Source organism: Crinia signifera, chromosome 9, assembly GCF_055691185.1.
Source record: "Crinia signifera chromosome 9, ASM5569118v1, whole genome shotgun sequence".
NCBI classification, from domain to species: Eukaryota; Metazoa; Chordata; class Amphibia; order Anura; family Myobatrachidae; genus Crinia; species Crinia signifera.
The window spans coordinates 128,052,850-128,080,700 of NC_139225.1; the positions used below are offsets into that span (position 1 = coordinate 128,052,850).

Here is a 27,851-nt window from a genome sequence, read left to right on the forward strand (position 1 = left end):
TCCCCACTATCCACATCATATCCCCACTATCCACGTCATACCCCCAGTATCCACAACGGCGTGGAGCTGACTTTATAAAGTGCCTGAAGCGTGGCGAGCGCAGTGAGCCCCGCGCGGGGACGCGTATCCGCGGCTGCTCGCCACACTTCGGGCTCGGTGGCTCGCCACACTTTATAAAATCAACTCCACACCGACGTGGATACTGGGGGTATGACGTGGATAGTGGGGATATGACGTGGATAGTGGGGATATTAACCATTGTGTAGTTTCAGGGCTCCAGAAGCACTTACGTAGTTTACGTAGGCAGCCTAGTGCTGTGTTGGTATTCTCAATACTGCCTCCGTGCAACTAAACAAGTACCCAGAAATCATTTGATGGTAGCCGACAGGCTAAACTGACTTTTACTTCCATTGGAGTCCACTGAAAAGGGGGCGGATGCTGACATTAGCCGCCCGCCCACGGCAGGCATTAGCTCTTCATTTTCATGATAGACTGCACATGCGTATGTCTAGTAGTATGCATGCACGCGGCCACTGTGCGATTACATCATACCATAGTTACCTACCCTCCTGCATTCTGCAGGAGACTCCCTGAAATAGCAGCAATCTCCCTCTCTCCCTCATTAGTCTAGCAATCTCCCTCATTTCACCTAGGCCACATTACACTGTTACATTTTTTGGAAAAAAAGGAATGAGAGATAGATACATTTACATTGAATCATCAGCACCATTTCCCAGCACCAAGTATAGTAGCTCTTACTGACTGCTTTGGGGCTCATCTACATTTGGATATAAGTCATTTTACAAGATTCCTCTCAGATGTAGCAGTACACACCCACGCTTCTAGGTGCCACGTTCACAATTTCTCCATATATGGAACTAGACACGCCCTTTGGGTGAAGCATGACACGCCCCCTCAATGAAGCGCTGTGCAAAATTCTACTACCAACTATAATCTCCCTGAAACTAGTTTTCAAAAGTAGGCAAGTATGAATCATGCTACGCCTTTTCATCGCCGGGTGTTCACAAGTTGATTGACAGTAAACCGCTGTTTGTGGGTGGCAACTTCCTGTTTTCTGGGAGTGTTAGGAAAAAACACAGGCATTGCAAGGTTCCACTATAAAATCGCTATACCTAATTCTACAACATATGTAGAGGAGGGTACACCAAAAATAATCAGTGCCGAGAGTCATTATCTGCAATTGTTTAAAGTTTGTATCTGTGCTAGTAATTAGGTGTTGCTGGTAACTATATGATCATCTGGCACATAGGGGCCAATCATGTAATAGCAACATGTAAAAGATGTCCCCAGATAAACTGTGCTACAATACAATACACATTGATTTCCAAAGTCCTGTAGTGTTAGAAAAACGCAGACGTGCAGTAATGTGTTTGTTCATCATTATTAGCATCACTTTGGAAATTCCACCTTATTTCCATGTTTCCCTACAGACATGGATGAATGTCGTCAGAATCCCAGTCCTTGCAGCAGTGGGCGCTGTGAGAACACGGTGGGCAGTTACCGCTGCGCCTGCTCCGCTGGTTTCAGCACCAACCCTCAAGGCACAGAGTGCACAGGTGAGAACTGCCCAGCAGAGAGAACACATCCTTTATTTCTAAATGCCCCATACACTGAGTCAATTTGGTCTGATTTCGGCCGATTGCGACCAATCGAGTCATTAAATCGGACCAAATCGCCTCTCCCTGACATGCCGTCGGGTCCGATGCGTGGTCCCGTGCGCATCGGACCCGACCAAGGTGCTGCCCGTCCGACCACCCGTCTTGGGAACTCCCTCTTGGCAGCGAGGCGGCCGGGAAGCAGGGATGCATGCGATCCATCACAACAAATTGTGACAGGTCACATGCGTCCCTGCCGCCGAAAAGGTCCTGGGCGGCTTGCAGGGTATCAGGGGTCCGTACACTGCTGCGAGAAACCACAGCAGTGTATAGGCACCGTAACAGTTATTTATAACAGTGTATATGATTTGTGCACTAGCGAAAGATAGAACACTGCTCTGGGGATTACAACACCCTAGTAGTATATAATATAAACGTACAGCATATTACACAGAGTGTTTGGAAAGGGCATGTAAGTGCATCACATGGAATTTCAACATCTGGAGGCTTTAAGGTCGAACAAATCAGTCATATGATACCCAAGTAAGCTCCAATCAGAGAGAACACTTAGGGTCACTGAGGCAGGGGGAGATCAGTGCGATTCTGAGCATCCGGACAATCTTTTGGATGCATTTTTGAGCATTCTCTTTATATAAAACCATTTCAGTGCTCATTTCTTTAGTGCCTTCTGCCTCCTAGGTTATAAGTTGGGGCAGTGGTGTGGCCAAGATGGTTGGGGCAGCAGTGTGGCCAAGGTGGTTGCGAGAAGCTATGTGATCAAGGTGTTTGGGTCAAGCTGTAAGGTCAAAGTGGTTGGATCAAGCTGTAAGGTCAAGGTGATTGGGTAAAGCTGTGAGGTCAAGGTGGTTGGGGCCAGGGCTGCCGTCAGAAATTTTGGGGCCTGGGACTGACAAAATCCTGTGTGGCGAGCACCATCTTGGCCTTCCTGATTCAATATTTCTCCCATGCAGACATCGACGAATGCAGCAGTGGACAACAACTCTGCTCCAATGGTCGGTGTGAAAACACTGCTGGCAGCTACCGCTGTGTTTGCCCATCAGGCTTCAGCCTTAATGCACAGGGCAAAGCGTGTGTAGGTATGTAACCATGATGACTTATTGTTTAAAGCATAAAGAGGCCCATAACATTGTGTTTCAGATACTAAGCTGCACTAATTAGTAAAACAAGAACTTATATACTAATATAGTACTTACATAGAGCCAAGCCTCAAACACGGAGTACCACAGGGCACCATCAGCATTGTCGGACAATGGTGCAAGTACGGCCAGATGCAGTCATCTGTCCTAACCAACATCACAGTGACCGTCTTACCCACAAACACGTGAAAGTAACATGTACGCTGCATCACAGTGACCATCTTACCCACAAACACGTGAAAGTACAATGTACGCTACATCACAGTGACAATCTTACCCACACACACGTGAAAGTACCATGTACGCTGCATCACAGTGACCATCTTACCCACAAACACGTGAAAGTACCATGTACGCTGCATCACAGTGACAATCTTACCCACAAACACTTGAAAGTACCATGTGCGCTGCATCACAGTGACCATCTTACCCACACACACGTGAAAGTACCATGTACGCTGCATCACAGTGACCATCTTACCCACAAACACGTGAAAGTAACATGTACGCTGCATCACAGTGACCATCTTACCCACCAACACGTGAAAGTAACATGTACGCTGCATCACAGTGACCATCTTACCCACCAACACGTGAAAGTACCATGTACGCTGCATCACAGTGACAATCTTACCCACCATCACGTGAAAGTACCATGTACGCTGCATCACAGTGACCATCTTACCCACCAACACGTGAAAGTAACATGTACGCTGCATCACAGTGACCATCTTACCCACCATCACGTGAAAGTACCATGTACGCTGCATCACAGTGACCATCTTACTCAGCAACACGTGAAAGTACCATGTATGCTGCATCACAGTGACCATCTTACCCCCACACACACGTGAAAGTACCATGTACGCTGCATCACAGTGACCATCTTACCCCCACACACACGTGAAAGTACCATGTACGCTGCATCACAGTGACCATCTTACCCACACACACGTGAAAGTACCATGTACGCTGCATCACAGTGACCATCTTACCCACAAATACGTGAAAGTACCATGTACGCTGCATCACAGTGACAATCTTACTCAGCAACACGTGAAAGTACCATGTACGCTGCATCACAGTGACCATCTTACCCACAAACACGTGAAAGTACCATGTACGCAGCATCACAGTGACCATCTTACCCACCATCACGTGAAAGTACCATGTACGCTGCATCACAGTGACCATCTTACCCACAAATACGTGAAAGTACCATGTACGCTGCATCACAGTGACCATCTTACCCACCAACACGTGAAAGTACCATGTACGCTGCATCACAGTGACCATCTTACCCACCAACACGTGAAAGTACCATGTACGCTGCATCACAGTGACCATCTTACCCACAAACACGTGAAAGTACCATGTACGCTGCATCACAGTGACCATCTTACCCACAAACACGTGAAAGTACCATGTACGCTGCATCACAGTGACAATCTTACCCACACACACGTGAAAGTACAATGTACGCTGCATCACAGTGACCATCTTACTCAGCAACACGTGAAAGTACCATGTACGCTGCATCACAGTGACAATCTTACCCACACACACGTGAAAGTACAATGTATGCTGCATCACAGTGACCATCTTACTCAGCAACACGTGAAAGTGCCATGTACGCTGCATCACAGTGACCATCTTACTCAGCAACACGTGAAAGTACCATGTCTGCTGCATCACAGTGACAATCTTACTTAGCAACACGTAAAAGTACCATGTACGCTGCATCACAGTAACAATCTTACCCCCCCACACACACGTGAAAGTACCATGTGCGCTGCATTAGTGACAATCTTACTTAGCAACACGTGAAAGTACCATGTACTCTGCATCACAGTGACCATCTTATCCCCACACACTCACGTGAAAGTACCATGTACGCTGCATCACAGTGACCATCTTATCCCCACACACTCACGTGAAAGTACCATGTACGCTGCATCACAGTGACAATCTTACCCCCACACACACACGTGAAAGTACCATGTATGCTGCATCACAGTGACCATCTTACTCAGCAACACGAGAAAGTACCATGTACGCTGCATCACTGTGACAATCTTACCCCCACACACACGTGAAAGTACCATGTGCGCTGCATCACAGTGACCATCTTACTCAGCAACACGTGAAAGTACCATGTACGCTGCATCACAGTGACAATCTTACCCCCACACACACGTGAAAGTACCATGTGCGCTGCATCACAATGACCATCTTACCTACAAACACCTAAAAGTACCATATTCGCTGCATCACAGTGACAATGTTACCCACCAACACGCAAAAGTACCATATACGCTGCATCACAGTGACAATCTTACTCAGCAACATGTGAAAGTACCATGTACGCTGCATCACATTGACAATCTTACCCCCACACACATGTGAAAGTACCATGTACGCTGCATCACAGTGACAATGTTACCCACCAACACGTGAAAGTACCATGTACGCTGCATCACAGTGACAATTTTACACAGCAACACGTGAAAGTACCATGTACGCTGCATCACAGTGACATCTTACCCCCACACACACGTGAAAGTACCATGTACGCTGCATCACAGTGACAATCTTACCCCCACACACACACGTGAAAGTACCATGTACGCTGCATCACAGTGACCATCTTACCCACCAACACGTGAAAGTACCATGTACGCTGCATCACAGTGACAATCTTACCCCCATACACATGTGAAAGTACCATGTACGCTGCATCACAGTGACAATGTTACCCACCAACACGTGAAAGTACCATGTACGCTGCATCACAGTGACCATCTTACCCACAAACACATGAAAGTACCATGTACGCTGCATCACAGTGACAATCTTACCCACAAACACGTGAAAGTACCATGTATGCAGCATCACAGTGACATCTTACCCCCACACACACGTGAAAGTACCATGTACGCTGCATCACAGTGACAATCTTACCCCCACACACACACATGAAAGTACCATGTACGCTGCATCACAGTGACCATCTTACCCACCAACACGTGAAAGTACCATGTACGCTGCATCACAGTGACAATCTTACCCCCACACACATGTGAAAGTACCATGTACGCTGCATCACAGTGACAATCTTACCCACACACACGTGAAAGTACCATGTACGCTGCATCACAGTGACAATCTTACCTACAAACACGTGAAAGTACCATGTACGCTGCATCACAGTGACAATCTTACCCCCACACACATGTGAAAGTACCATGTACGCTGCATCACAGTGACAATGTTACCCACCAACACGTGAAAGTACCATGTACGCTGCATCACAGTGACAATCTTACCCCCACACACATGTGAAAGTACCATGTACGCTGCATCACAGTGACAATCTTACCCCCACACACGTGAAAGTACCATGTACGCTGCATCACAGTGACCATCTTACTCAGCAACACGTGAAAGTACCATGTACGCTGCATCACAGTGACAATCTTACCCCCACACACGTGAAAGTACCATGTACGCTGCATCACAGTGACCATCTTACTCAGCAACACGTGAAAGTACCATGTACGCTGCATCACAGTGACAATCTTACCCACACACACATGTGAAAGTACCATGTACGCTGCATCACAGTGACAATCTTACCCACAAACACATGTGAAAGTACCATGTATGCAGCATCACAGTGACATCTTACCCCCACACACACGTGAAAGTACCATGTACGCTGCATCACAGTGACAATCTTACCCCCACACACACACATGAAAGTACCATGTACGCTGCATCACAGTGACAATCTTACCCCCACACACGTGAAAGTACCATGTATGCTGCATCACAGTGACCATCTTACTCAGCAACACGTGAAAGTACCATGTACGCTGCATCACAGTGACAATCTTACCCACACACACATGTGAAAGTACCATGTACGCTGCATCACAGTGACATCTTACCCACACACACACACACACGTGAAAGTACCATGTACGCTGCATCACAGTGACAATCTTACCCCCACACACACGTGAAAGTACCATGTACGCTGCATCACAGTGACAATCTTACCCCCACACACAGGTGAAAGTACCATGTACGCTGCATCACAGTGACAATCTTACCCCCACACTCACGTGAAAGTACCATGTACGCTGCATCACAGTGAAATACTTTGGTCACATTGTAGGATGATGTTCCTTTTGTCTACTGTAGATATTGATGAGTGTCGCCTGACTCCCAGACGGCTGTGTCTGAATGGTCGGTGTGAGAACACCCCTGGAAGTTACCGCTGCGTGTGTCCTGCAGGGTTTACTGCCAACTCTCAGGGCACTGAATGCCAAGGTGAGATATAACCAGGGGGCAGATAGAAGTAATATCACTAGACTTGTCACACACCAACATTAGATTATTACTGATTAATCAGAACGTGTGAGTGTTGGGTGTGGTGTTTACACAGGTGCATGTTGGGGTGGTGAAGTGGCGGGGGTGGTGGTGTGTGTACGCGGAGACGTGGCATAACTCAGACCCTCCACATTGTAACCGCGCTCCTGGCGGCAAAGGCAGCAGCCATCGTGGCTTATACGCTGTGCCGTAATTTGCATAAGCCGTGCCCCCTTTTTGGGCACTCATGCGGCGATGTCCCTGTAATTAGCTGCGAGTCTTGCTGCTTCTGCAGCCGCATAAGCCAATTCCCCCTTGCTCAAAAAACGGAGCGAGGGGGAATTGGCGTATGAGGGGGGTGAGTTGAATACTGACAGGGTGAGTGGTGACAGCGAGCAGGAAGCCCTGCTCGCTGTCGCCGCTCGTACACGGCATTGAATACACCCCTTTGTGTTGTGTTGCCTTTGTATTGTGTTTTATATTATCGGCCTTCCATTTTCTTTGTATGCCCCCATATTTCTCCCAATGATGGTACTGTTTGAGATGCAGTCATTGGTGTGAGCGATACGCGGTTGCACACTTCCTGCATGGCATGGAAGGCACAGATAGAATTCTTCAGATACATCACGCATGTCCGGGGACACCAGGAAAGCATAGCCTGGTAGTCCTGGAGCGCAGTGACTGGAAGTTCGGCAGCGCCATGCTTGGCAGTGAGCTGCTGGCTAGTGTTTCCATACACTTTACACATGAATGTGTCAGGTTTTGGGCATTGCAACAAGTGGTGCAGGTGGGTGTGATTTATGGATGTCTGTATATGTATTATGTGTTGCTGGTCCTGATGACAGGGCTGTGTCCCCAAAAACATTTGCTACATCAATACAGCCCTTTTTCTTTACTAAACAAGTCACCTAAGTGCCTTTCTCTGTTGGATTTATATATACTGTATATGTATATATATATATATATATATATATATATATATATATATATATATATGGATGGGGTATTTATGTGTGTTATTTGTCCATGTACTGTACTGTAAGATTGTGCCCTGAGGAAGGGGATTATACCCCGAAAGCTCGGCTATGCTGAAATACACATCCTCGTTGTTTTGCTGAAAAACTGCCTCCCGAGCACCATTCTTTTAGGATGTTATATATATATATATATATATATATATATATATATATATATATATATATATATATATATATATATATATATATATATACATACAATTTCCCCTTCAGGGAAAGGAATTGGAGCAAGCACTCAGCAGTTGGTGAAAGAAAAATAGTGTTTTAATGCAAAGACATAGTTGCAATGGTGACAGCTGTTATCCTGACAGCTGTTTCAACTGCTCCTTGGCAGTTTTCATCAGAGGCCAGAGTGCCAAGGAGCAGTTGAAACAGCTGTTAGGATAACAGCTGTCACCATTGCAACTATGTCTTTGCATTAAAACACTATTTTTCTTTCACCAACTGCTGAGTGCTGGCTCCAGTTCCTTTCCCTGAAGGGGTAAGTGCTTTTGTTCATTTTCTATGTGCCTGGCACCGGCTATACTTACATCATCGCTTGGAGTGCTTCACCTTTGAAAAACTGTACTAATATATAATATAATATATATATATATATATATATATATATATATATATATATATATATATTGCTTATACACATCAACTAAATAATGGTATTGTCTCTTTCAGACATAGACGAGTGTCGCCAGACGCCACGTCCCTGCGGATCTGGAAGGTGCCTGAACACCCCTGGCAGTTTCCGTTGCACTTGTCCTACCGGTTACAGACTGACCCCACAAAGCAGTGATTGCATTGGTAAGATGTGTTATCCGTAAGCTCGGATCCTAAAGACGGTCACATTATACATGTCACCTGGGGGTTTCACCTGGCGTGTAGGTGTGGGGATGGGCATCTCTGGTGTTCCTATGTAAACTCACTTCTCCTTATTTTTCCTATCACTAGTGACAGTTCTAAAAGATAAAAAAAAAATTGTTACAGCTGACATAGAGAACGCCCAAGAAAAGACCATCTAGCATGGTCTTGTTATAAATGCTTATGTAAAGGTGTGTACACACGGGGCGATATATCACTGAGCGATATATCGCTCAATGCCCCCTTTTCATCAGCGACCAGAGATGGTCGCTGATAAAAAGAAACCTCTGCCGGCGGTGCCGCAGAGGTAATCAGCTGGTCGCAGGAGCAAGCTCCTGCGGCCAGCGATTAGAACGGGGATCAAACTGCGACAATTTTATCACTAATTGTGACCGCACATAAAGCGCAGTCGTTCTATAATCAGCCGAATTGTGAAGTCGCTGATTAGCGATTGATGCTGAATTAGGCCTTTAATTATGTTCCGCACAGGGGAATACATGTATCTGTTAGACAAGGTTCTCTGTTACATCGCTACGCATGCCAGGAGGAATTAGACCCAAGCCAGGACCCTTAGGTTGGACTGGCCACGATATCAGGAACTTGGGGGGTTGTATGTAACTTCTGCACATTAACCAACATGGGCCAACAGGCAGGAGAGACCACCCGTTACTTGTACCAGCTGCCCCTTATCCATACACCTTGCAGGATTTATCGGATATCTGGCACAGTACTATGTGATCAGTGTCTCTGGTGTCCCTGTGTTTTACAGCGGGGAAGGTGCAAGTGCAAGAGAGAAAATAGATATGCTCACTAGGTCTACACTATTTAGGTTGAAGTTCAATAAACACATGAAAGAAGTTGGTCTTTTTTTTTTTTTTTAAAGATTGACTTTTTATTAGATTTTCAAGAGCCTGTCAAATAGACAGCTGGGGGGGGGGGGATACATAATGAAGAGACGGGGTGGGGGGGGTAGGGAGGTGGAACAACACTTTACAGCTTGCAGTAAAAAACAATATGTATACACATGGAACGGACATGTGGTTATAATGATACAGAGGTCATCGGTAACATGCCACTTTCAACAATAAGTGACTCTAGAAGCGATGTTTGAATTGAATATGTTCTTTTTGGGGTGTGTGTTTAGGCCTTTGCTATTGTATAAGCGAGCCAGGCTGACCATTTAGTTGTAGAGGGCTTAACATAGGTGGAGCCCTCTGTTTCGAATCGGAAGTGGTTATGGACCGCTTCTTCGATGGTTAGTATCGTAGGTACCAAGGGGGTTCGCCAGTGACTGGCCAGAAACAGCTTGGCCGATATCAGAATATGGCCGAGTACACATTGAGTATCCTTAGGGACAAAGTCAGGGAATAGGTGGAATATAGCTATTTTCGGATGTTGGGATATAGGGACACCCAAGATGTCTGAGAGTAAAGTGAATATCTTAGTCCACATTCCCTTCAGCTTAGGACACGACCAAAATATATGGAATAGTGTTCCCACTCCTCCACATTGTCCTCCAGCATGTGTTGGAGGTAGAAGGCCAGATTGAGTGGAGGAGGGCCGGGGTCAGGTATTGCCTGTGAAGCAGTTTAAAGAATTGCTCTATATGAGATTGGCATTTGGAGATGTGGAAGCAGTTGTGGAAGATGGTTTTCCATTCGTCATCAGACAGAAGTTGGTCTTTTTGATACTTGGTGCTCTCTTAACCCCACTTCCAGGGATTACACATTGGGGGTAGATGTATGAAGCAGTGATAAGAGCGGAGAAGTGATAAAGTGTCTGGTACTTTATCACTGGCCAATCAGCTCCTAACGCTCCCTTTTTAACCCAGTCTGTATCTTAACAGTCAGGAGCTGATTGGCCGGTGATAAAGTACCAGACACTTTATCACTTCTCCTCCCTTATAACAGCTTCATACATCTACTCCGCTATTCGAACCCCCAGTAGAAATCCCAGCACTCAAAGACGCTACAACTTAGCCCCTCTACAATGAATTCCATCTTCAAGGACTATTACTCTTACCTTTACAATTTCCAGGATCATACCTCTCCCCAACCCCTTCTCTCCATCTTTCTAACTCAGAGGCAAATTTATTAAGCTCGGTGAAGTGTTAATGTGGCTGGTACTTTATCACCGACCAATCAGCTCCTAACTGTGAAGTTAAAGGCTGGGTTTAAAAAACGACAGGTAGGAGCTGATTGGCCGGTGATATAGACCAGACACTTTATCACTTCACCAAGCTTAATAAATCTACCCCTAATACCTGTCCTCATGCACTTTGCCTCAGATTGATTCTTCCACTTTAGATCGACCACTGAAGGACGACAGGGATTAGGTCAACACCTGACTGTCGACCTTTCCATTGTCGACCTAATGCTTGTGTGGGCCTTCCAACCCTGTCAACCTTATCAACCAATCAGATCCTGCCTACTATCTTCTAGAGGGTGCTAAATAAATAACAAGTAGATTCTGATTGGTTGCCCATAGCAACATCACATGTGAAGTCTTATTCCCATCTTAGTAAATTCTCCCCATTATCTTCTACAAGGTGCTAAATAAATAAAAGAATAGAATCTTATTTGTTGCCCATAGCAACATCCCATGTGAAAAAGCACTCCCATCTTAGTAAATTTCCACCTAGGTATTTCCTCCACAGATTCCCGTGGCTGAGCTGCCTCAGAAGTGATCCCGCTGCTCTCCGGGACAAGGGGAACCTGAGGAGGAGCTACAGACGCACAGGGGAGGAATCTGAAAAGATCTCTCTTTCATGCTCTGGTCTGTCACACAGCTGCCAGCGAAGCCTGGTGTTAAATAAGGACTTCCAAGTCCTGGGGGGGGGGGGGGATCCTATTTTTAGTATAATGCATAATATAAAATTGACATTTCCAAAAAGGACATGGGAGTATAGATTTTCTAGCAAAAACATGGTGATACTTGATATAGCTGTGATATATCTCTCTCATCTCAGTATAAACGGACAGAGGGGATGCAGTTAAAATTCCGGCGGTCAGGATCCCGGCGTTCAGAATCCCGACGCCGGAATCCCGACCGCCGGAATCCCAACACATTCTCCCTCCGTGGGTGTCCACGACACCCCTGGAGGGAGAATAAATGAGTGTGCCGAGCGTAGCGAGGCACTGGGCCCGCTGCGTGGCGAGCGCAGCGAGCCCGCAAGGGGGGGGGGCGATCCACGTCCCCCCCTTGTCGGCATTTCGGCTGTCGGAATTCTGAACGCCGGGATTCAGTACTGAATCCGGACAATGTTAGTAATGAGAACAATATGCACAAAGTGGAGTTCCTGCATGTTTTTTCTTTAAAAAAGAAAAGAAAAAGGGAAATATGCCCCTTGGTTACGTTAGATGACCTGATTGTGATTAAAATTACCATCCGTGCTGGGAGAAGGCACCAGTAAGATATCCGGTTGATAGGTGCAAAGTCATGGCCGTTTCCCACAATACAGGGAGGCGAGTCTGTAGCAGGCAAGTCCCAGCCAGGATTGACAAGTCTTGGCTGGGATTGAAAACTGAATTGCCGATATTTCAACTGTCCCCTAAACCTGGGTCACCCATTGTGTGAAAGGGCCAGATCTGTGATCAGAATCCTGGGTTCAACCCAGGGCCGGATTAACAATGGGCCTGATGGAGCTACAGCTCCAGGTCCACTCTCCAAATAGGCCATTTTGTAGCTGAAGCTAGAACGTTTTCACCATAGGATAACATGGGACCTGCTAATTCCGACCCCACCCAGTTCCAACGGCTGCCAGTTTCCCCTCCGGCATCACAGAAGCTTGAGGTTGATCTCAAATTGCCGGGCCTTCAATCTGATACCAGGCCGGTCCTTATGAGTTCATTGGTTCTAGAGATATTGCGGGTAAACCGATTTTTTTCATTTCTGAAATGTAATTTCATGGCTGTTCATGTTGTTTGAGGGCAGATTTCTCTGGAACCAAATGGCCCAGTTTCACAGGACCAAAATCATTCGAAGCCCACATGAAAATGGGTCAGTTTATTCCAAAGATAGCTGATTGTTTAAAGGGGGGGTTCTCTTCCCCTCACACCAGACAATGCAGGGAATAGGCTGGTGTAAATGGCCCGGGAATGTCCCTGCATGATCGTGGGACCATATTACCGGGTAAGTCCATGCATTTTCTGGTTTGAAAGGGGTATTATTTCAAATAGCCGGGACCTGCAGTGCTCTGAACACAGCCGGGCAGCCCCCTGTTCTCTGCCCGGCTGTCAATGGCTGTGCTTTCTGCCCGGTGGCGGCTGTCCCCCAGTTACCGGAAGCATGTATTTCCCTTTGGTAATGAGCATATAATCCCACATGGCAACGAGCATGGAACCCCTGGCAATGAGCATGTAGGTAAGCAGCACTTATGTAGCATAATTTTTTTATACGAATTATGGTGTTTGGCATAATACCTAATGGACATTATGGTGTGTGGCTTAACATGTAATGGACATTATGGTGTAAATTTTTAATGCACGGCTTTGGTGGGCAATGCCCCTGTTTATGGTGCATATTGTGCAATTGCCCAATCTGTTTGGTACAGTGTATATATTGGCTCAATCCATGTGGCAAAAATGTGAATTTTGCCTTAATTTGTGTGACATAACGTGAATTTTGACTCAATCCGCGTGCCATAGCGTGAGTTTTTGCTCAGTCCGTGTGAATTTTGGCTCATTCCTTGTGGCATAATGTGTAAGAGGCAGGTACAGTATAACGGGGTTACTATTGTGTTGAATGATTTGTATAAGGGGTATATGGTGTGGTAAACTTAGGTGACCACATAAAAGGTGCTGAAATGTTGTCTACCAAGTTTCGGCTTTCGGTATTTTTTTTTATGACTGGAGTGCCACCTCACCCCACAAGTATCTCAGGACATCGGCATCCTGTGGGTGCATCTTTGGAGGGCACTCACCAATATATCTCCCTACATTTTTCCTATGCCAGCCCCCTGCCTTTTCCAGGCATATATAAGTATTTACACAAATAGAGACACACCCATGTGCAGACCACCCAAACAGAACACTGGTCACGCCCCCCACATTATTAGGTGTTGGCCACAACCCCTATCATTGCGCATAATAGGCCCTTGATAATTTTTAGCTCCAGGCCCATTTAGACCTTAATCTGGCACTGGTTCGATCCAGTTTTAGTGATGTGGAAGCAATACAGGTTGAGTATCCCTTATACAAGTATCCGTTATACAAGTATCCCTTATACAAATATCCAAACACCATACATTCCAGAAAGTGAAAAAGAAAAATACTTTCTAAAAGCACTAATGGGGACATCTGTAACAGCACTACTGAGGACATGATATGTAACTGGCACTACTGGGGACATCTGTAACTGGCACTACTGGGGACATGATATGTAACTGGCACAACTGAGGACAGGATATGTATCTGGCACTGCTGGGGACATGATATGTAATTGGCATTTACTGGGGACATGATATGTAACTGGCACTACTGTGGACATGATATGTAACTGGCACTACTGGGGACAGGTTGGAGAAGGTTTGCACTGCGCTGCACCCGGGAAGGGCAGGGGGGGGGGGATTGGTGAAGGTGCGGGAGGGGGATTGACCAGGGAGAAGATGGGTAAGAGGATTGGTTGGAGGGGGGAAGAGGGGAGGAAGGGGGGGAGGTGAGGTTGAAAAAAAGGGGGGTGGGGAGGGGAGAGAGGGCCACAGGGGGACATGCTATGTAACTGGCACTATTGGGGACATGATATGCAACTGGCACTACTGCGGACATGATATGCAACTGGCACTACTGCGGACATGCTATGTAACTGGCACTACTAGGGATACGATATGTAGCTGGCACTACTAGGGACATGATATGTAACTGGCACCACTAGGGACATGATATGTAACTGGCACTACTGAGGCATCTGTAACTGACACTTCTGGGGACATGCTATGTAACTGGCACTACTGGGGACATGATATGCAACTGGCACTTCTAGGGACATGATATGTAACTGGCACTACAGGGGATATGATATGTAACCGGCTCTACTGTGGACATGATATGTAACTGACACTTCTGGGGACATGCTATGTAGCTGGCAATACTGGGGTCATGCTATATAACTGGCACTACTGGGGTCATGATATGTAGCTGGCACTACTGGGGACATGATATGTAACTGGCATTACTGGGACATGATATGTAACTGGCACTACTGGGGACATGCTATGTAATGGGAACTACTGGGGACATGATATGTAACTGGCATTACTGGGGACATGATATGTAACTGGCACTACTGGGGACATGATATGTAACTGGCAATACTGGGACATGATATGTAACTGGCACTACTGGGGACATGATAGGTAACTGGCACTACTGGGGACATGATAGGTAACTGGCACTACTGGGGACAGAATAAGTAACTGGCACTAAATATGTGCAAGAAAATGATTGCTTAGAATTCAAATTCAGTACCTTGTTTCATGCACAGATAAAATATGTTTGTGTGTATTTCATGTATTTGATGTGTTTGTACAACATACCGTAAATGCAAGATACCTCAAGATACATAATTGAAATATAAAAATATTCTGAATTACAGAATAATCCGTTACCCAAAAAAGGGATACTCAACCTGTATTACTTTCAGTACTGCATACATCATTTTTATTTCATCCTCTAAAACTCTCAGGCAGGGTCCTCTTCCCTCCTTTTCTTCATCTTGCACTCTTCTTGACACCAGAGCAACTTGGGACAGATTCAGATGTGGCTGGAGGTACAGTGGTATCGGAATACAGCATCTGATATAAGTAGACTCCTCCTGCTTATATTAGTGATCCATGCTGCGTCCAATGATGCAACTGCAACACCATTGGCTAACTGTGTGACCCCTGGGGGGTCACTCAAGCCGGCCGCCACAGTTCCCACAGAGAGCCCAGGAAATCCATATCATCCAACATAGATCCTGGCCTTGTCATTCTCGCCCTCAATTGCTTAAAAAGTTATTAAAACATAAATATTTGTTGTTGTTGGATAAAGTAGATTATGGTCTCATTGAAGATAAAAGCACTGAATGAATGGCTTTAATAAGAAGATTTCAGTGGAGATAAATGTTTATAAACCACATTACTCACGCGTTTCTCCACATCTGTGATGTATCAGAGACATTGGGTGGATTGAAGAATTAAATCCCAGTTAAATATTGCTTTTAGCCAAAAGGCACATCTTATTGAATGAGTACTAATAAAGAGTTCATGGGTCATCGAAATAATATATTACAGACTTAAGCAAAAATGTCATTAAAAATACACACCCAACTTGAATATGCATATGCTTAAATCAATACATATTCATGACAACTATTAAACTATCAATACAAATATAATCTGGGTTATAATTTATATTACTTAATATATTAACCACAAAACTAAGATACTAATGCAAACATACATATAATAATTGCTATTCAATTATAATAATAATAATAATAATTATTGCTTTTTCTCCAAAAGTACTCAAGGCGCTTAGCAGATACAATAATACCCCTTTCACACTGCACTTTTAAAACGGTATATTGCCGTTTTTTTTCCATTTTAAAACGTTTAAGGCTGCAGTGTGAAAGTGCCAGAGTTGATTTACCGGTTAAAGTTAACTGGTATTTCAACACGGTTAAAAAGCAGAGTCCTACACGTTTCAAAGCCGTTTTTTAGGCAGTGTGAATGGCTCTATTTCTATGGCCTGAAACGTGTCCCTTGGAGGTTAAACAGGTTGAATGTGTAAATGGTATTAAATGCTTTTTAAAACGGTTTTCACCTGCAATGTGAAAGGACTTAAGGTTCAGACCCGTTTTAAAGTCCCATTTAAGAATACAGGGTCAATACCCGTTTCTGCAATGTGAAAGCAGTGTAATACCGTACAGGAACAATGAAGTACATAACAGCTTTTTATAAACAATAAGGGAATTACAGAAATGCTTGAGTAAACATGAAAGTCTTGAATCTATTTTTGAAGGATTCTATAGACCCTTGATGGCTAACCTTGACACTTCAGATGTTGTTGAACTACACATCCCAGCATGCCCTGCATCAGTTTTAGCATGGCCAAATAGCAAAACTGTAGCAGAGCATGCTGGGATGTGTAGTTCAACAAGAAGATCTGGAGTGTCAAGGTTAGCCATCACGGCTATAGACACTAATTCCAATATGCAGATGAAAGAGAGAACAAATAAAGCCTCAAGAGAGTTTTTAGTAAAATGTGTGGGGAATTAGTATAAAATTATTTGCATGTCGTCAAACTTACTATATGTGAAACGACAGGACATGCGTTACAGAACTGTGACGAGATATCTGTCATCTTTCACATCTGCAAAAGACATTACAGACCTCTTTTTTCATTCACTGTGCACATGCGCTTGGTCACACATGTGCAGAGTGGCTGTCACGGACTCCCGATGGTAAGATCAGAGCCTGGGGAGCTCTGAATAAAAGCAGCCTCTTCACTGCCATAACCAACTTCTCTCTGCAGAATCACATAATGCAATTCAGAGATGTCATCAAAGACCGGGAGGATGGCGTGTGATAAAATCCGGGTACTTTTTTGACCACTGGCCATTCGCAAGGTGATTGGAAGAAAGCCTGCGTATAGCCTACGTTAGTGGGTGGTAACTGGAAGTTTTCAAGGGGTATGGGTCATTGGATCGACAAATTATTTATTTATTACCAGTTATTTATATAGCGCACACATATTCCGCAGCGCTGTACAGAGAATATTGTCCCTGCCCCAGTGGAGCTTACAATCTGGTACTTGTTTCGTAGCACGGCACCCATCGCATTGTATACCATAAGACTAAATATGGTATGCAATGCGATGCTGCGCAATGTTGTACAATAAAAAATTGTATGGTATTGTATGCCATACAATGGCATACAATGCGATGGTATACGATTTTTTATTGTACAACCACCCAGATGGGTCCTTACAATGTTAAATGCCCCCCCAAATTCAACGCCAACCCCACTATCCACGCCGGCGTGGAGTTGAATTTATATAGTGTGGCGAGCGCAGCGAGAATGAAGTGTGGCGAGGGGACGCGGAATACAAGTAATACGTATACAAGTAATACATGTGCGCTCGCCACACTATTTAAAATCAACTCCACGCCGACATGGATAGTGGGGGTATGAAAAAGGTCGGAGGACGCGTACCGCCGCCCCTCGCAGGCTTGCCACGCTTCGGGTTGGCGTTGATAGTGGGGGTGGCGTGGAGGTGCATTAGGGTGCTTATACAATAAAAAAATTGCATCGCAAGCATCGTATGCGGCTATATATGGCATGCAATGCGATGCGATGGCATAGGATGAAAAATGTGTGCGCCGTGCTAGGAAACAAGTACCTACAATCTATATATCCCTACCACACACACACACACACAGACATTCTAGGGTTAATTTTGTTGGGAGCCAATTAACCTACAGTACCAGTATATTTTTGGAATGTGGGAGGAAACCGGAGTACCCGGAGGAAACCCACGCAAGCACAGGGAGAATATACAAACTCCGCACAGTTAGGGCCATGGTGGGGATCGTACCCATGACCTCAGCGCTGTGAGGCAGTAATGCTAATTATTACACTATCCGTACTGCCCCATACTAGATCGACATGCATGGGATCGACCACAGAAGGTCGACATGGCTTAGGCTGACAGGGTTGGAAGGTCGACACAAGCATTAGGTCAACAATGGCTAGGTCGACAGTCAAAAGGTCGACCTATTGACCTATTTCATGTGTCAACCTATGTCATGTCGACCTTCAGTGGTCAACCCAATGCATGTCGGTCCCGGACAGCCTGTTTTTATGCGCACAGACTCATACCTCCCAACTTCTGTCCTGAAGAAACCGCGCGCGCGCCTGAAAAGGGGGTGGGGAGTATGCAAATGAGGGTGCCGCTTATGCTAATTAGCCGTGACCTCATTTTCATACGAGAATAGACGCTGTGCGCACAGCGTCTATTCTACTAGATTGGGGGGTCTCCCAACTGCCACCCCCCGCAGCGGGACAATGCCTGCCGCAGGTGGGACAGCGGGACAGGACCCGAAAATCGGGACTGTCCCGCTGTAATCGTGACAGTTGGGAGGTATGCAGACTGCACACTGGAAAAGCTATTCGCAGGCTTGTACGGGGCGGGACTTCATTCTGGCCAGGCGGCGTATATATCTAATCTCTGGGCTACGAAAATTAGCAGCAGTGCATTCAGTTCTGAATTAGAGGTCCAATGTATATTGCCATACATCTCCTCCCATCCCCCCAGTTATTGTGCAATGCTGCACCTCCAAATCCATCCCCCATCAGTGTTTATTGCTGGTAGGCCCCCCAGTCCCCGTACACCACACACACACTCACACACCAATCAGTATTCTAAAGGGGAAAAAAAAGCAGGTAAAGGAAAGCGGGTGTGGTATGACTGCCCAACAATTGGGATCCCGACAGTCATTATACTGACATCGAAATCAGGGGGGCGAGCACAAAGAAGCCCCTTCCTGGCTCTCTACGCTCATCACACTGCGGGCTCGGTGGCTCGGTTCGCTCGCCACAGGTTCTATTTTCCCTCTATGGTAGTCGTGGACCCCCATAAAGGAGAATAGCCCCTATCATTCGGGATCCCCCCTGTCGGAGCACCGGCAGTCAGGACCCCGATTACCAGACAGTCATCCGGCACCCAAGGAAAGCACAGTCCATACCTCCACACTCCACAGTGTATAATGTTCCCCCCCCCCCCACACACACACACACACAGTACTTTCTATAGAAATCACTACATCTCATTTTCTCTCCTTTAATTGAATAGCAAAACCTTGAGGCTGTGGGGGAAAAAAAAAACATGTTGTGGGTTTAATAGTAATTTCCCGATTTTTTATTGGTTTGTACATTATTTAAATATTCAGCTAATATTCAGTGACAATTTTGATATATAAAAGTCACCATAAATAGTAATTATCAATGTGATATTTCATTGTGTCTTACAGATATTAATGAGTGTGAGAATCCGGGAGCTTGTGCTGGCCAAGAGTGTCTCAACACACCAGGATCCTTCCAATGTCGGCAATGCCGACCCGGATATAGACTCCAGAACCGACGTTGTATGGGTGGGTATTTGCTTATCTATTGGCTAGAATTAATAAGCCAACCATAAACAATTAGCTATTATATAACTCTTGTCATTATTGCAATCACATTAGCGGCCCATTGTGCCTCCCTGTTCACCTTCTACTTCCATCCATCTGTCTAGATATCAATGAGTGCCTTACTGAGTCAACTTGTGGGCCAAATGGAAAGTGTACCAACACCGATGGCTCTTTCCAGTGTGACTGCGTGCCTGGTTACCAACTCAGCAGCGATGGGACAGGCTGCACAGGTCAGGACAACTCACTATGGCTTATAAAATATTCTGCTTATAACCACAGTGTCACACAATAGACCTCAGGCCCGTTCATGCAGACCGCTTCGTTCACAAGGGGTCCGATGTTTTGCATTTGCACAGGGTCATTTCTGCGCATGTACAGACCCATGGTGAACAAACTGAGGGCGGGGGGGCAGGGGCCGGCGTGATGGCTCATCAGCATATGGGAACCCCCAGCGTTTCATGGGCGTACCCGTGAGAACGCTGGGCGTTCTCATGATAATGGGCCGATGACACGGGTGAGACCATCAAATGATGTGGGCGAACGTATGAGCTGTGCGAATGGCGGGCCGGCGTACCACCATTCGAAAGGTGGGATCTGGTTGGCTCGCAAGGATGAAAATTCGCATTCCAAGCGAATCAACCAGAACACCCCCAATGTGTTGGTTTGCTGACTTGTGCTAATATGAACTGCAACAACAACTAGGAAGCTGTTATTTTGGGGGTCTAAACTGAAGAATCACGAAACAGCTATGGGCCAGATGTATCAAGCTTCAAAACGTGATAAAGTGGAGAGCGATAAACAAACAGCCACTCGGTTCCGAACTGTCATGGTACAAAATGGGTTTGCTAAATGACAGTTGGGAGCTTGATACATCTGACCCTATAACTGATCTTACCTACATTTTCTAGAATAATCACCAATATTGCAATGAAATGTCCCTGTACTTTGTATATTTCAACACCACTGTAACCTTAAACACCCACTTGGTCTTTCCAGATATTAATGAATGCCTGGAAGAATTCTGTTTCCCAGGTGGAGAATGTCAGAACACAAAGGGGTCCTACAGATGTGTGTGTGCAGAGGGCTATGTCACTACCCCTGATAGCTCGTCATGTGTGGGTACGTTCATAATATCACAATCTTGCCACAAGTCTCTAATAGCGATCTATAGACAGTGGCATAACTAGGGGACCGCAGCCTAAGTGGTCTCTGCATATTCCACACAGTCCACATGAAATCTGCTAAACCGGACATCCAAACATGGTTGCAGCCTGGGAGAATACACATGCTAGAGGTCCTACTGGACCTCTAATGTCTGTCAGGGAAGCTCCATGCGTACCAGATTCTAGGAGCGCTGGCGTACGGTGAGCATGTAACCCCCTGGCAACAAGCATGTAACCCCCTGGCAACAAGCATAGAAACCCCTGGCAAGGAACATGTAACCCACTGGCAATGAGTAAGAAACCCCTGGCATCAAGCATTTAACCCACTGGCAACAAGCATAGAAACCCCTGTCAAGGAGCATGTAACCCTCTGGCAATGAGTAAGAAACCCCTGGTAACAAGCATGAAACCCCTGGCAATAAGTAAGATATCAATGGCAAGGAGCATGTAACCCCCTGGCAATGAGTAAGAAACCCCTGGCAATAAGTAAGATACCCATGGCAAGGAGCATGTAACCCCCTGGCAATGAGTAAGAAACCCCTGGGAACAAGCATGTAACCCCTGGCAATAAGTAAGATACCCATGGCAAGGAGCATGTATCCCCTGGCAATAAGTAAGATACCTCTGGTAACAAGCATGTAACCCCTGGCAATAAGTAAGATACCCCTGGTAATAAGCATGTAACCCCTGGCAATAAGTAAGATACCCATGGCAAGGAGCATGTAACCCCTGGCAATAAGTAAGATACCTCTGGTAACAAGCATGTAACCCCTGGCAATAAGTAAGATACCCCTGGTAATAAGCATGTAACCCCTGGCAATAAGTAAGATACCCCTGGTAATAAGCATGTAACCCCTGGCAATAAGTAAGATACCCATGGCAAGGAGCATGTAACCCCTGGCAATAAGTAAGATACCTCTGGTAACAAGCATGTAACCCCTGGCAATAAGTAAGATACCCATGGCAAGGAGCATGTAACCCCTGGCAATAAGTAAGATACCTCTGGTAACAGGCATGTAACCCCTGGCAATAAGTAAGATACCCATGGCAAGGAGCATGTAACCCCTGGCAATAAGTAAGATACCTCTGGTAACAAGCATGTAACCCCTGGCAATAAGTAAGATACCCATGGCAATAAGACAGTCACTCATCTAGACTTAGAAAAGGATCAGTACTTTTTTTTTGTCGGGGAGCAAAAGTTCTAATTACGCCATTATATGTAGTTAACATCAGGGCCGGACTGCCCATCTGGCACTGGTCAGGTGGGACGATTTCTTCTTGCAAGGTGGAGGCTCCGCCTCCCGATGTGCATCGCTCTGTGTGCTGCTGTGCGCCAGGAGAGAGGGGGGCATCACACGCCGCAATTCCCCTCTCTCCTGCAAGCCGGGAGAGGCAGTGCGCGCAAGTGCATGTGTGCGTGCGCATGCATGTGTGCGCATGCATGCACCATTATCGCATGCATGCTCAAATGCCAGGGCCGATTTGGCCACTCAGAAGTAATATTCTGTTAATGGTAATAAATGTATTTTTTATGTTCTTTGATAAGACAAGGATGAGTGTCAGCAAGGAAACCTTTGTCAAGGAGGACGGTGCACCAACACTGAGGGGTCATTCAATTGTGTTTGTCCAACTGGTTTCAAAGCCACCTCTGACAAATCCACCTGTGCAGGTGAGATCTGTACCTAGGAATGGTTCTGGATTTTAGCCCTTGCTCTCTGACTAGTTCCATTTGTTAGAACAAAATAATGTCCATTGTGCATCTTTCCCCAGATATTGATGAGTGCGAAGACAGAGGGGCATCTCTTTGTGGGACACAAAGCTGTGAAAACACACTGGGTTCTTATAAATGTATTGCATCGTGTGATGACGGGTACAGGTTAACATCATCTGGCGACTGCGCGGGTAAGAACATAATGGGTGATCTGGCACCATTCTCACTCAGTACTCCTGAGATCTATGGCTTGGTACAAAGGGCCTGATTCAGACCTGATGGCTGGGTTGCGAATTTGCAGCCCGAGTGATTATCGAATGACATTGCATGGGATCCCCCTTGCGAATGAAGCAAGCAATGACTAGCCATCGCTGGCCATCTCCCCGCAGCCATCGCAGCGCAGGAGTAATAAAGCGGAGTAAGTTTAGACTTGGTGGCTGCAAACAGGGAAATCCATTCGATGGTGATTGATTAGGAACATTCGCAGCTCAGCGATCAGGTCTGAATCAGTCACTGTGTTTGCACAGTGAAGTAATTAATACTTAGTGTTTTCACATTTGCTACAGATATCAACGAGTGCACTAACTCTACAATCTGTGGAGACAATGCCATCTGTGAGAATATCATTGGCTCCTACCGATGCATGTGTGACTGGGGTCACGAGATGTCCAGAGAGGGCAAGAACTGTGTGGGTATGTAACTTCTTCCAAAAATACAGTATATATACATTTGAGAATGATAGCACAAAACAGGTTCTTGGTTCATTGGACAGTCTGAGCTGCTTTCAGCTCGAAAGCTGTCCAGTGTGTATGCGCAGTCCCGCACCATCTTATTACCAGCAGTTGAGTGACGGGTGGATGGCTTTCCATAGCTATGGAAAGGTGTCCACCCCGGGGAACATCGCTAAAATGGGTGAAAAACGCTCAGTGTGTATGGACCTTTAAACTGACTTTAATAGGTTCTGTACTTTGTCCCATAAAGGGGCCAATTTTCGACATGTACACTAAATATTCTGAACATTAACCCTATGGTCTCCCTTGTTGTACATTGAGGCTAAATAATTAGGAGTGTACTACTGACACCAATAATACTTTTCATATGTGTTATCTTAGCTCAAAACAGATAGTAGGGGATCCCAGTCATCTCACCTATTCTCACTCATGTCTGACTTATGGGCTTAACACTAGCTTCATAGTGTGTTGAGAGGCATCTCCACCTACTTTTGAAAACACTCTCCAGAAGTGCATGATCTGCAATAAGTTAAAGAGCAAAGATTTTCAGAAAAGTTCAAGTCTCCAGGTTTATCGTGTATTGTATCCGAACTCGAGACCAATAGTGGGAATAATGTTGAATGATAGGTATAATTAGGAATGACCTAACTTCTGGAAAAGTCCCAGATCTTCATTTGGGATCTTGTGAAGGCCATTGTATGTTGTCTGGAATGGCCCCGCAAAGCCTGTAGAAGAGTCATTTCCATCATCTAAAGAAAATATGGTGGATACTCAATATTTACAGGAAAAAAAACCTGGTGTTTTCAGGGTCTTAGCCGCAAATATAGAATGATAAATGGGCCCCTTAATCTCCAAAGCTGTAAGAGATCCTAGCCCAAAGGTCTAAGACCCGGCCTGTTTTTCCTTCTTTTTTAGATATAGATGAATGTTTGGATTATGGGGATTCCATCTGTGGAACACTACGATGCCAAAACACCCCAGGATCCTACAAGTGTATCAATGACTGTGAACCTGGATATCAGCTGTCTGTGTCAGGAGACTGCACTGGTGAGACCCTAGAGTCCTGCCTCTTACTCTGCGTGGCTGAAGTGGTGGAGCAGGCCGTTGTGTGAATGAGGCTTGATCCTGCAAACAGGAGGCTTAGATGCTTGTATAAACCTTAACACGAGGTGTGTTCCTGTGTCAGATATCAACGAGTGTCTAAATAAGACTGTCTGCGGGGAACACGCATTGTGCCTCAACCTTGTGGGAACCTACCAATGCCTCTGCGACCGGGGATATGAGGGGGAGAGGGGCGATCAGCACTGTGTGGGTGAGTGCTTTGATTGGAGGCCAGATGCGACTATATATATTGGCGCTGTACAAAGAAATTGCAATATTACCACCCAGGGACATTTATTTTTTCAAAACTGCCTTAGAGTTTTCCCATCACGAAACACGAAACCCGATCCTATTAGTTTGGAAAGCTGCGGGACACCTGAGTCCTCACATGTACATAGACGCGTAAATTGGTTTGATCTTGGGACGTATGAAAGATGCTATCCCAAATAAATAAGTGTCAGAAATGTTCAAAATTAAATATACAATCAGTAGATGACCACCAGTTACCTGTCATAGGGCTGCTGGGAGATGTAGTTCTGCCAGCTGCACGCTCTTAAGGGGAGGGGGGCACATTTACAGTACACCAGGGGTCTTACACACACACACACACAGGGCAGTTTTCAATGTTGGCTGCTATTTCCACCTGCCGTAATTGCGGCCGTTGCCTATTCAATGCTGCCGTTACCAACAGCATTGAAGGCAGATTCCGACAAAGCAGAACCAACTTGAAAACAATTCAGATTTGTTTTGTCAGAAACGGCTGCGAATTGTCGAATTCACTGCAGTTTTTAGACAATCCGCAGCTGTTTCCATTGATCCTCCCAGTTTCTGACACTCGACAGCTGGAACATTGAATTCCGACTGTCAAGTTACCTAGGGTGACCAACTCATCCCTTTAATCCGGGACACATATTAATTACACAGGTTCTGTGGCAGTTTAAAACCAGGTGAAATGGAGTCTTGAGGTGTGGCAGTTTAAAACCAGGTGAAAGCCAGCCACAGAACCTGTGTAATTAATATGTGTCCCGGATTAAAGGGATGAGTTGGTCACCCTTACCTTTGAACTGAGCGAAAACGGCCCGGGATTCCGACTGTCGGGACGTTCAGGCAGTCGAAATTCCGGATTGTAAACTCAGATGTTTTACACACACTCACACACTAAGGGCCTTCGTTTATCAGCAGGTTCTTATAGAATGACTGCGCGGGTATACGGATCATAGTGCTCAGAGTGAATATAGATAGAAATTGCCTATGGACCGTAAAACGCAATGTGTCCAGAGGTCGACTGACTGGAAGCCAGAGTTATGGAGTGTCCAGGCATTTAAATGGAGGGTCTGTGACATCAGCCTGTCTCTGCTGCAGATGATCGGCAGGGTCAGACGAACTCACTTTTGCACAGACTGGGAAAATCATTTGATGATTCGTGAACTGTGGGGGTTATTCTGATTCACTCGGAAAGGCACAATCACTCTCTGGACAAAACCGTGTGCACTGCAGGTGGGGCTGATGTAACATGTGCAGAGAGAGTTAGATATGGGTGTTGTATTGTTTCTGTGCAGGGTAAATACTGACTGCTTTATTTTTACACTGCAATATAGATATTAGTTTGAAGTACACCCCCCACCCAAATCTAACTCTCTCTGCACAGGTTACATCAGCCCCACCTGCAGTGCACATGGTTTTTGTCCATTAGAGAGTGATTGTGCCTTTCCGAGTGAATCAGAATAACCCCCCTATGTACGGATTTGCAGGTGGATAGCGATATGCAATTCATTTGCAGATCTGCTCGGGGCAGGTTTTCTTTCTATCTGGGCTGCGGCCATCTGAAACTTCACACAATAGCGATCAGGTCTGAATCAGGCCCTTAATACCACCAGCTCCTAATGCTGGAGTAAGAAGACACCGCTTTGGAAGGTGAGTATTTACGGTGCCGGATGACTCATCAACAGTCAGGATTCCGCCAGTCATTTCTCCGACATCGGAATTCCAACTGCCAGGAGCCTGACAGTTGGAGTCCCGACTTACAACCCCCATAGAGGGAGAATAGAATAGGTTTCACCAAGGGGCTTCAATGCCCCCCCCCCCCGGGCTCCTTACAGTCAGTTATCCCGATGTCAGCATCTTATACCATACCCATAATTACAGCCTATTTTAGCTAATTGGAAACTTCCATTGTAGATGCGGCCAGGGTGCCAAAGCAAGTGAATGATTTTCGGAAATATCAGACTTGCTCTGGAGACACAGAAAAGGCACAGTATTTGTTCCTCTGAACTGCCCCAGCAGCAGTACATTTCCATTCCAATGTAATCATTTGTACAGTATTGCAGATTATTATTATTACTACAGATCACACACACTGGTGTGGAGTGACTCACTTAGTATATCTTGTATTTTGAGCTAGAGGAGGTTGTTGTTGTTCTTCCTCTAACAGATGTCAATGAGTGTGAGACACTACAAGGTGTATGTGGGACGGCCCTGTGTGAGAACGTGGAGGGATCCTTCCTTTGCATCTGTCCAAACAGCAATGAGGAGTTCGACCCCATGTTCGGGAAATGCATACGAACAACCACTGCCGGTAAGTTGCCCGCTCAGAATACAACGATTAATGGCTGTGTTTAATTGCTGGAACGTATTTGCTTTAGCATAGGCAGAATGCATCTTATGATTGCTTTTGTAACTGGCATCTTCCCTCTCCTGCCGTAGCACGTCCCGCATATCCAAGCAACTCCGGCAACTCCGGCTTTTCCCGGGTCGACTTTGTGCCAACCTCCGCCCTTAAAGACTGTTATTACAACCTGGAAGACCCCAACGTGTGTGAGAACGTGCTTGCTAGGAATGTCAGCCAAGTGGAATGCTGCTGCACAGTTGGCAAAGGATGGGGCCAGTCCTGCCAGATCCAGAGATGTCCTAGCATGGAATCAGGTAACGGAACGGGGA

The 27,851-nt window shown here is 45.7% G+C and overlaps 1 protein-coding gene across 2 annotated transcripts in view; it reads left to right on the forward strand.

Annotated features, from left to right (window-relative positions):
- Positions 1 to 27,851, forward strand: part of LTBP4 (latent transforming growth factor beta binding protein 4) — a 122,842-nt gene that overhangs the window by 80,240 nt on the left and 14,751 nt on the right. Inside the window, exons 11-24 of one of the 2 annotated variants that reach the window (XM_083159735.1) lie at positions 1,452 to 1,577; positions 2,588 to 2,713; positions 6,980 to 7,108; positions 8,857 to 8,982; positions 20,050 to 20,169; positions 20,313 to 20,438; positions 21,205 to 21,327; positions 22,918 to 23,040; positions 23,142 to 23,273; positions 23,649 to 23,774; positions 24,729 to 24,860; positions 25,000 to 25,125; positions 27,346 to 27,489; positions 27,618 to 27,836. In XM_083159735.1, the coding sequence (XP_083015861.1) occupies positions 1,452 to 1,577; positions 2,588 to 2,713; positions 6,980 to 7,108; positions 8,857 to 8,982; positions 20,050 to 20,169; positions 20,313 to 20,438; positions 21,205 to 21,327; positions 22,918 to 23,040; positions 23,142 to 23,273; positions 23,649 to 23,774; positions 24,729 to 24,860; positions 25,000 to 25,125; positions 27,346 to 27,489; positions 27,618 to 27,836 (1,878 nt within the window). The remainder of the gene's footprint in view (positions 1 to 1,451; positions 1,578 to 2,587; positions 2,714 to 6,979; positions 7,109 to 8,856; positions 8,983 to 20,049; positions 20,170 to 20,312; positions 20,439 to 21,204; positions 21,328 to 22,917; positions 23,041 to 23,141; positions 23,274 to 23,648; positions 23,775 to 24,728; positions 24,861 to 24,999; positions 25,126 to 27,345; positions 27,490 to 27,617; positions 27,837 to 27,851) is intronic. The other variant, XM_083159736.1, reaches the window with a different exon arrangement.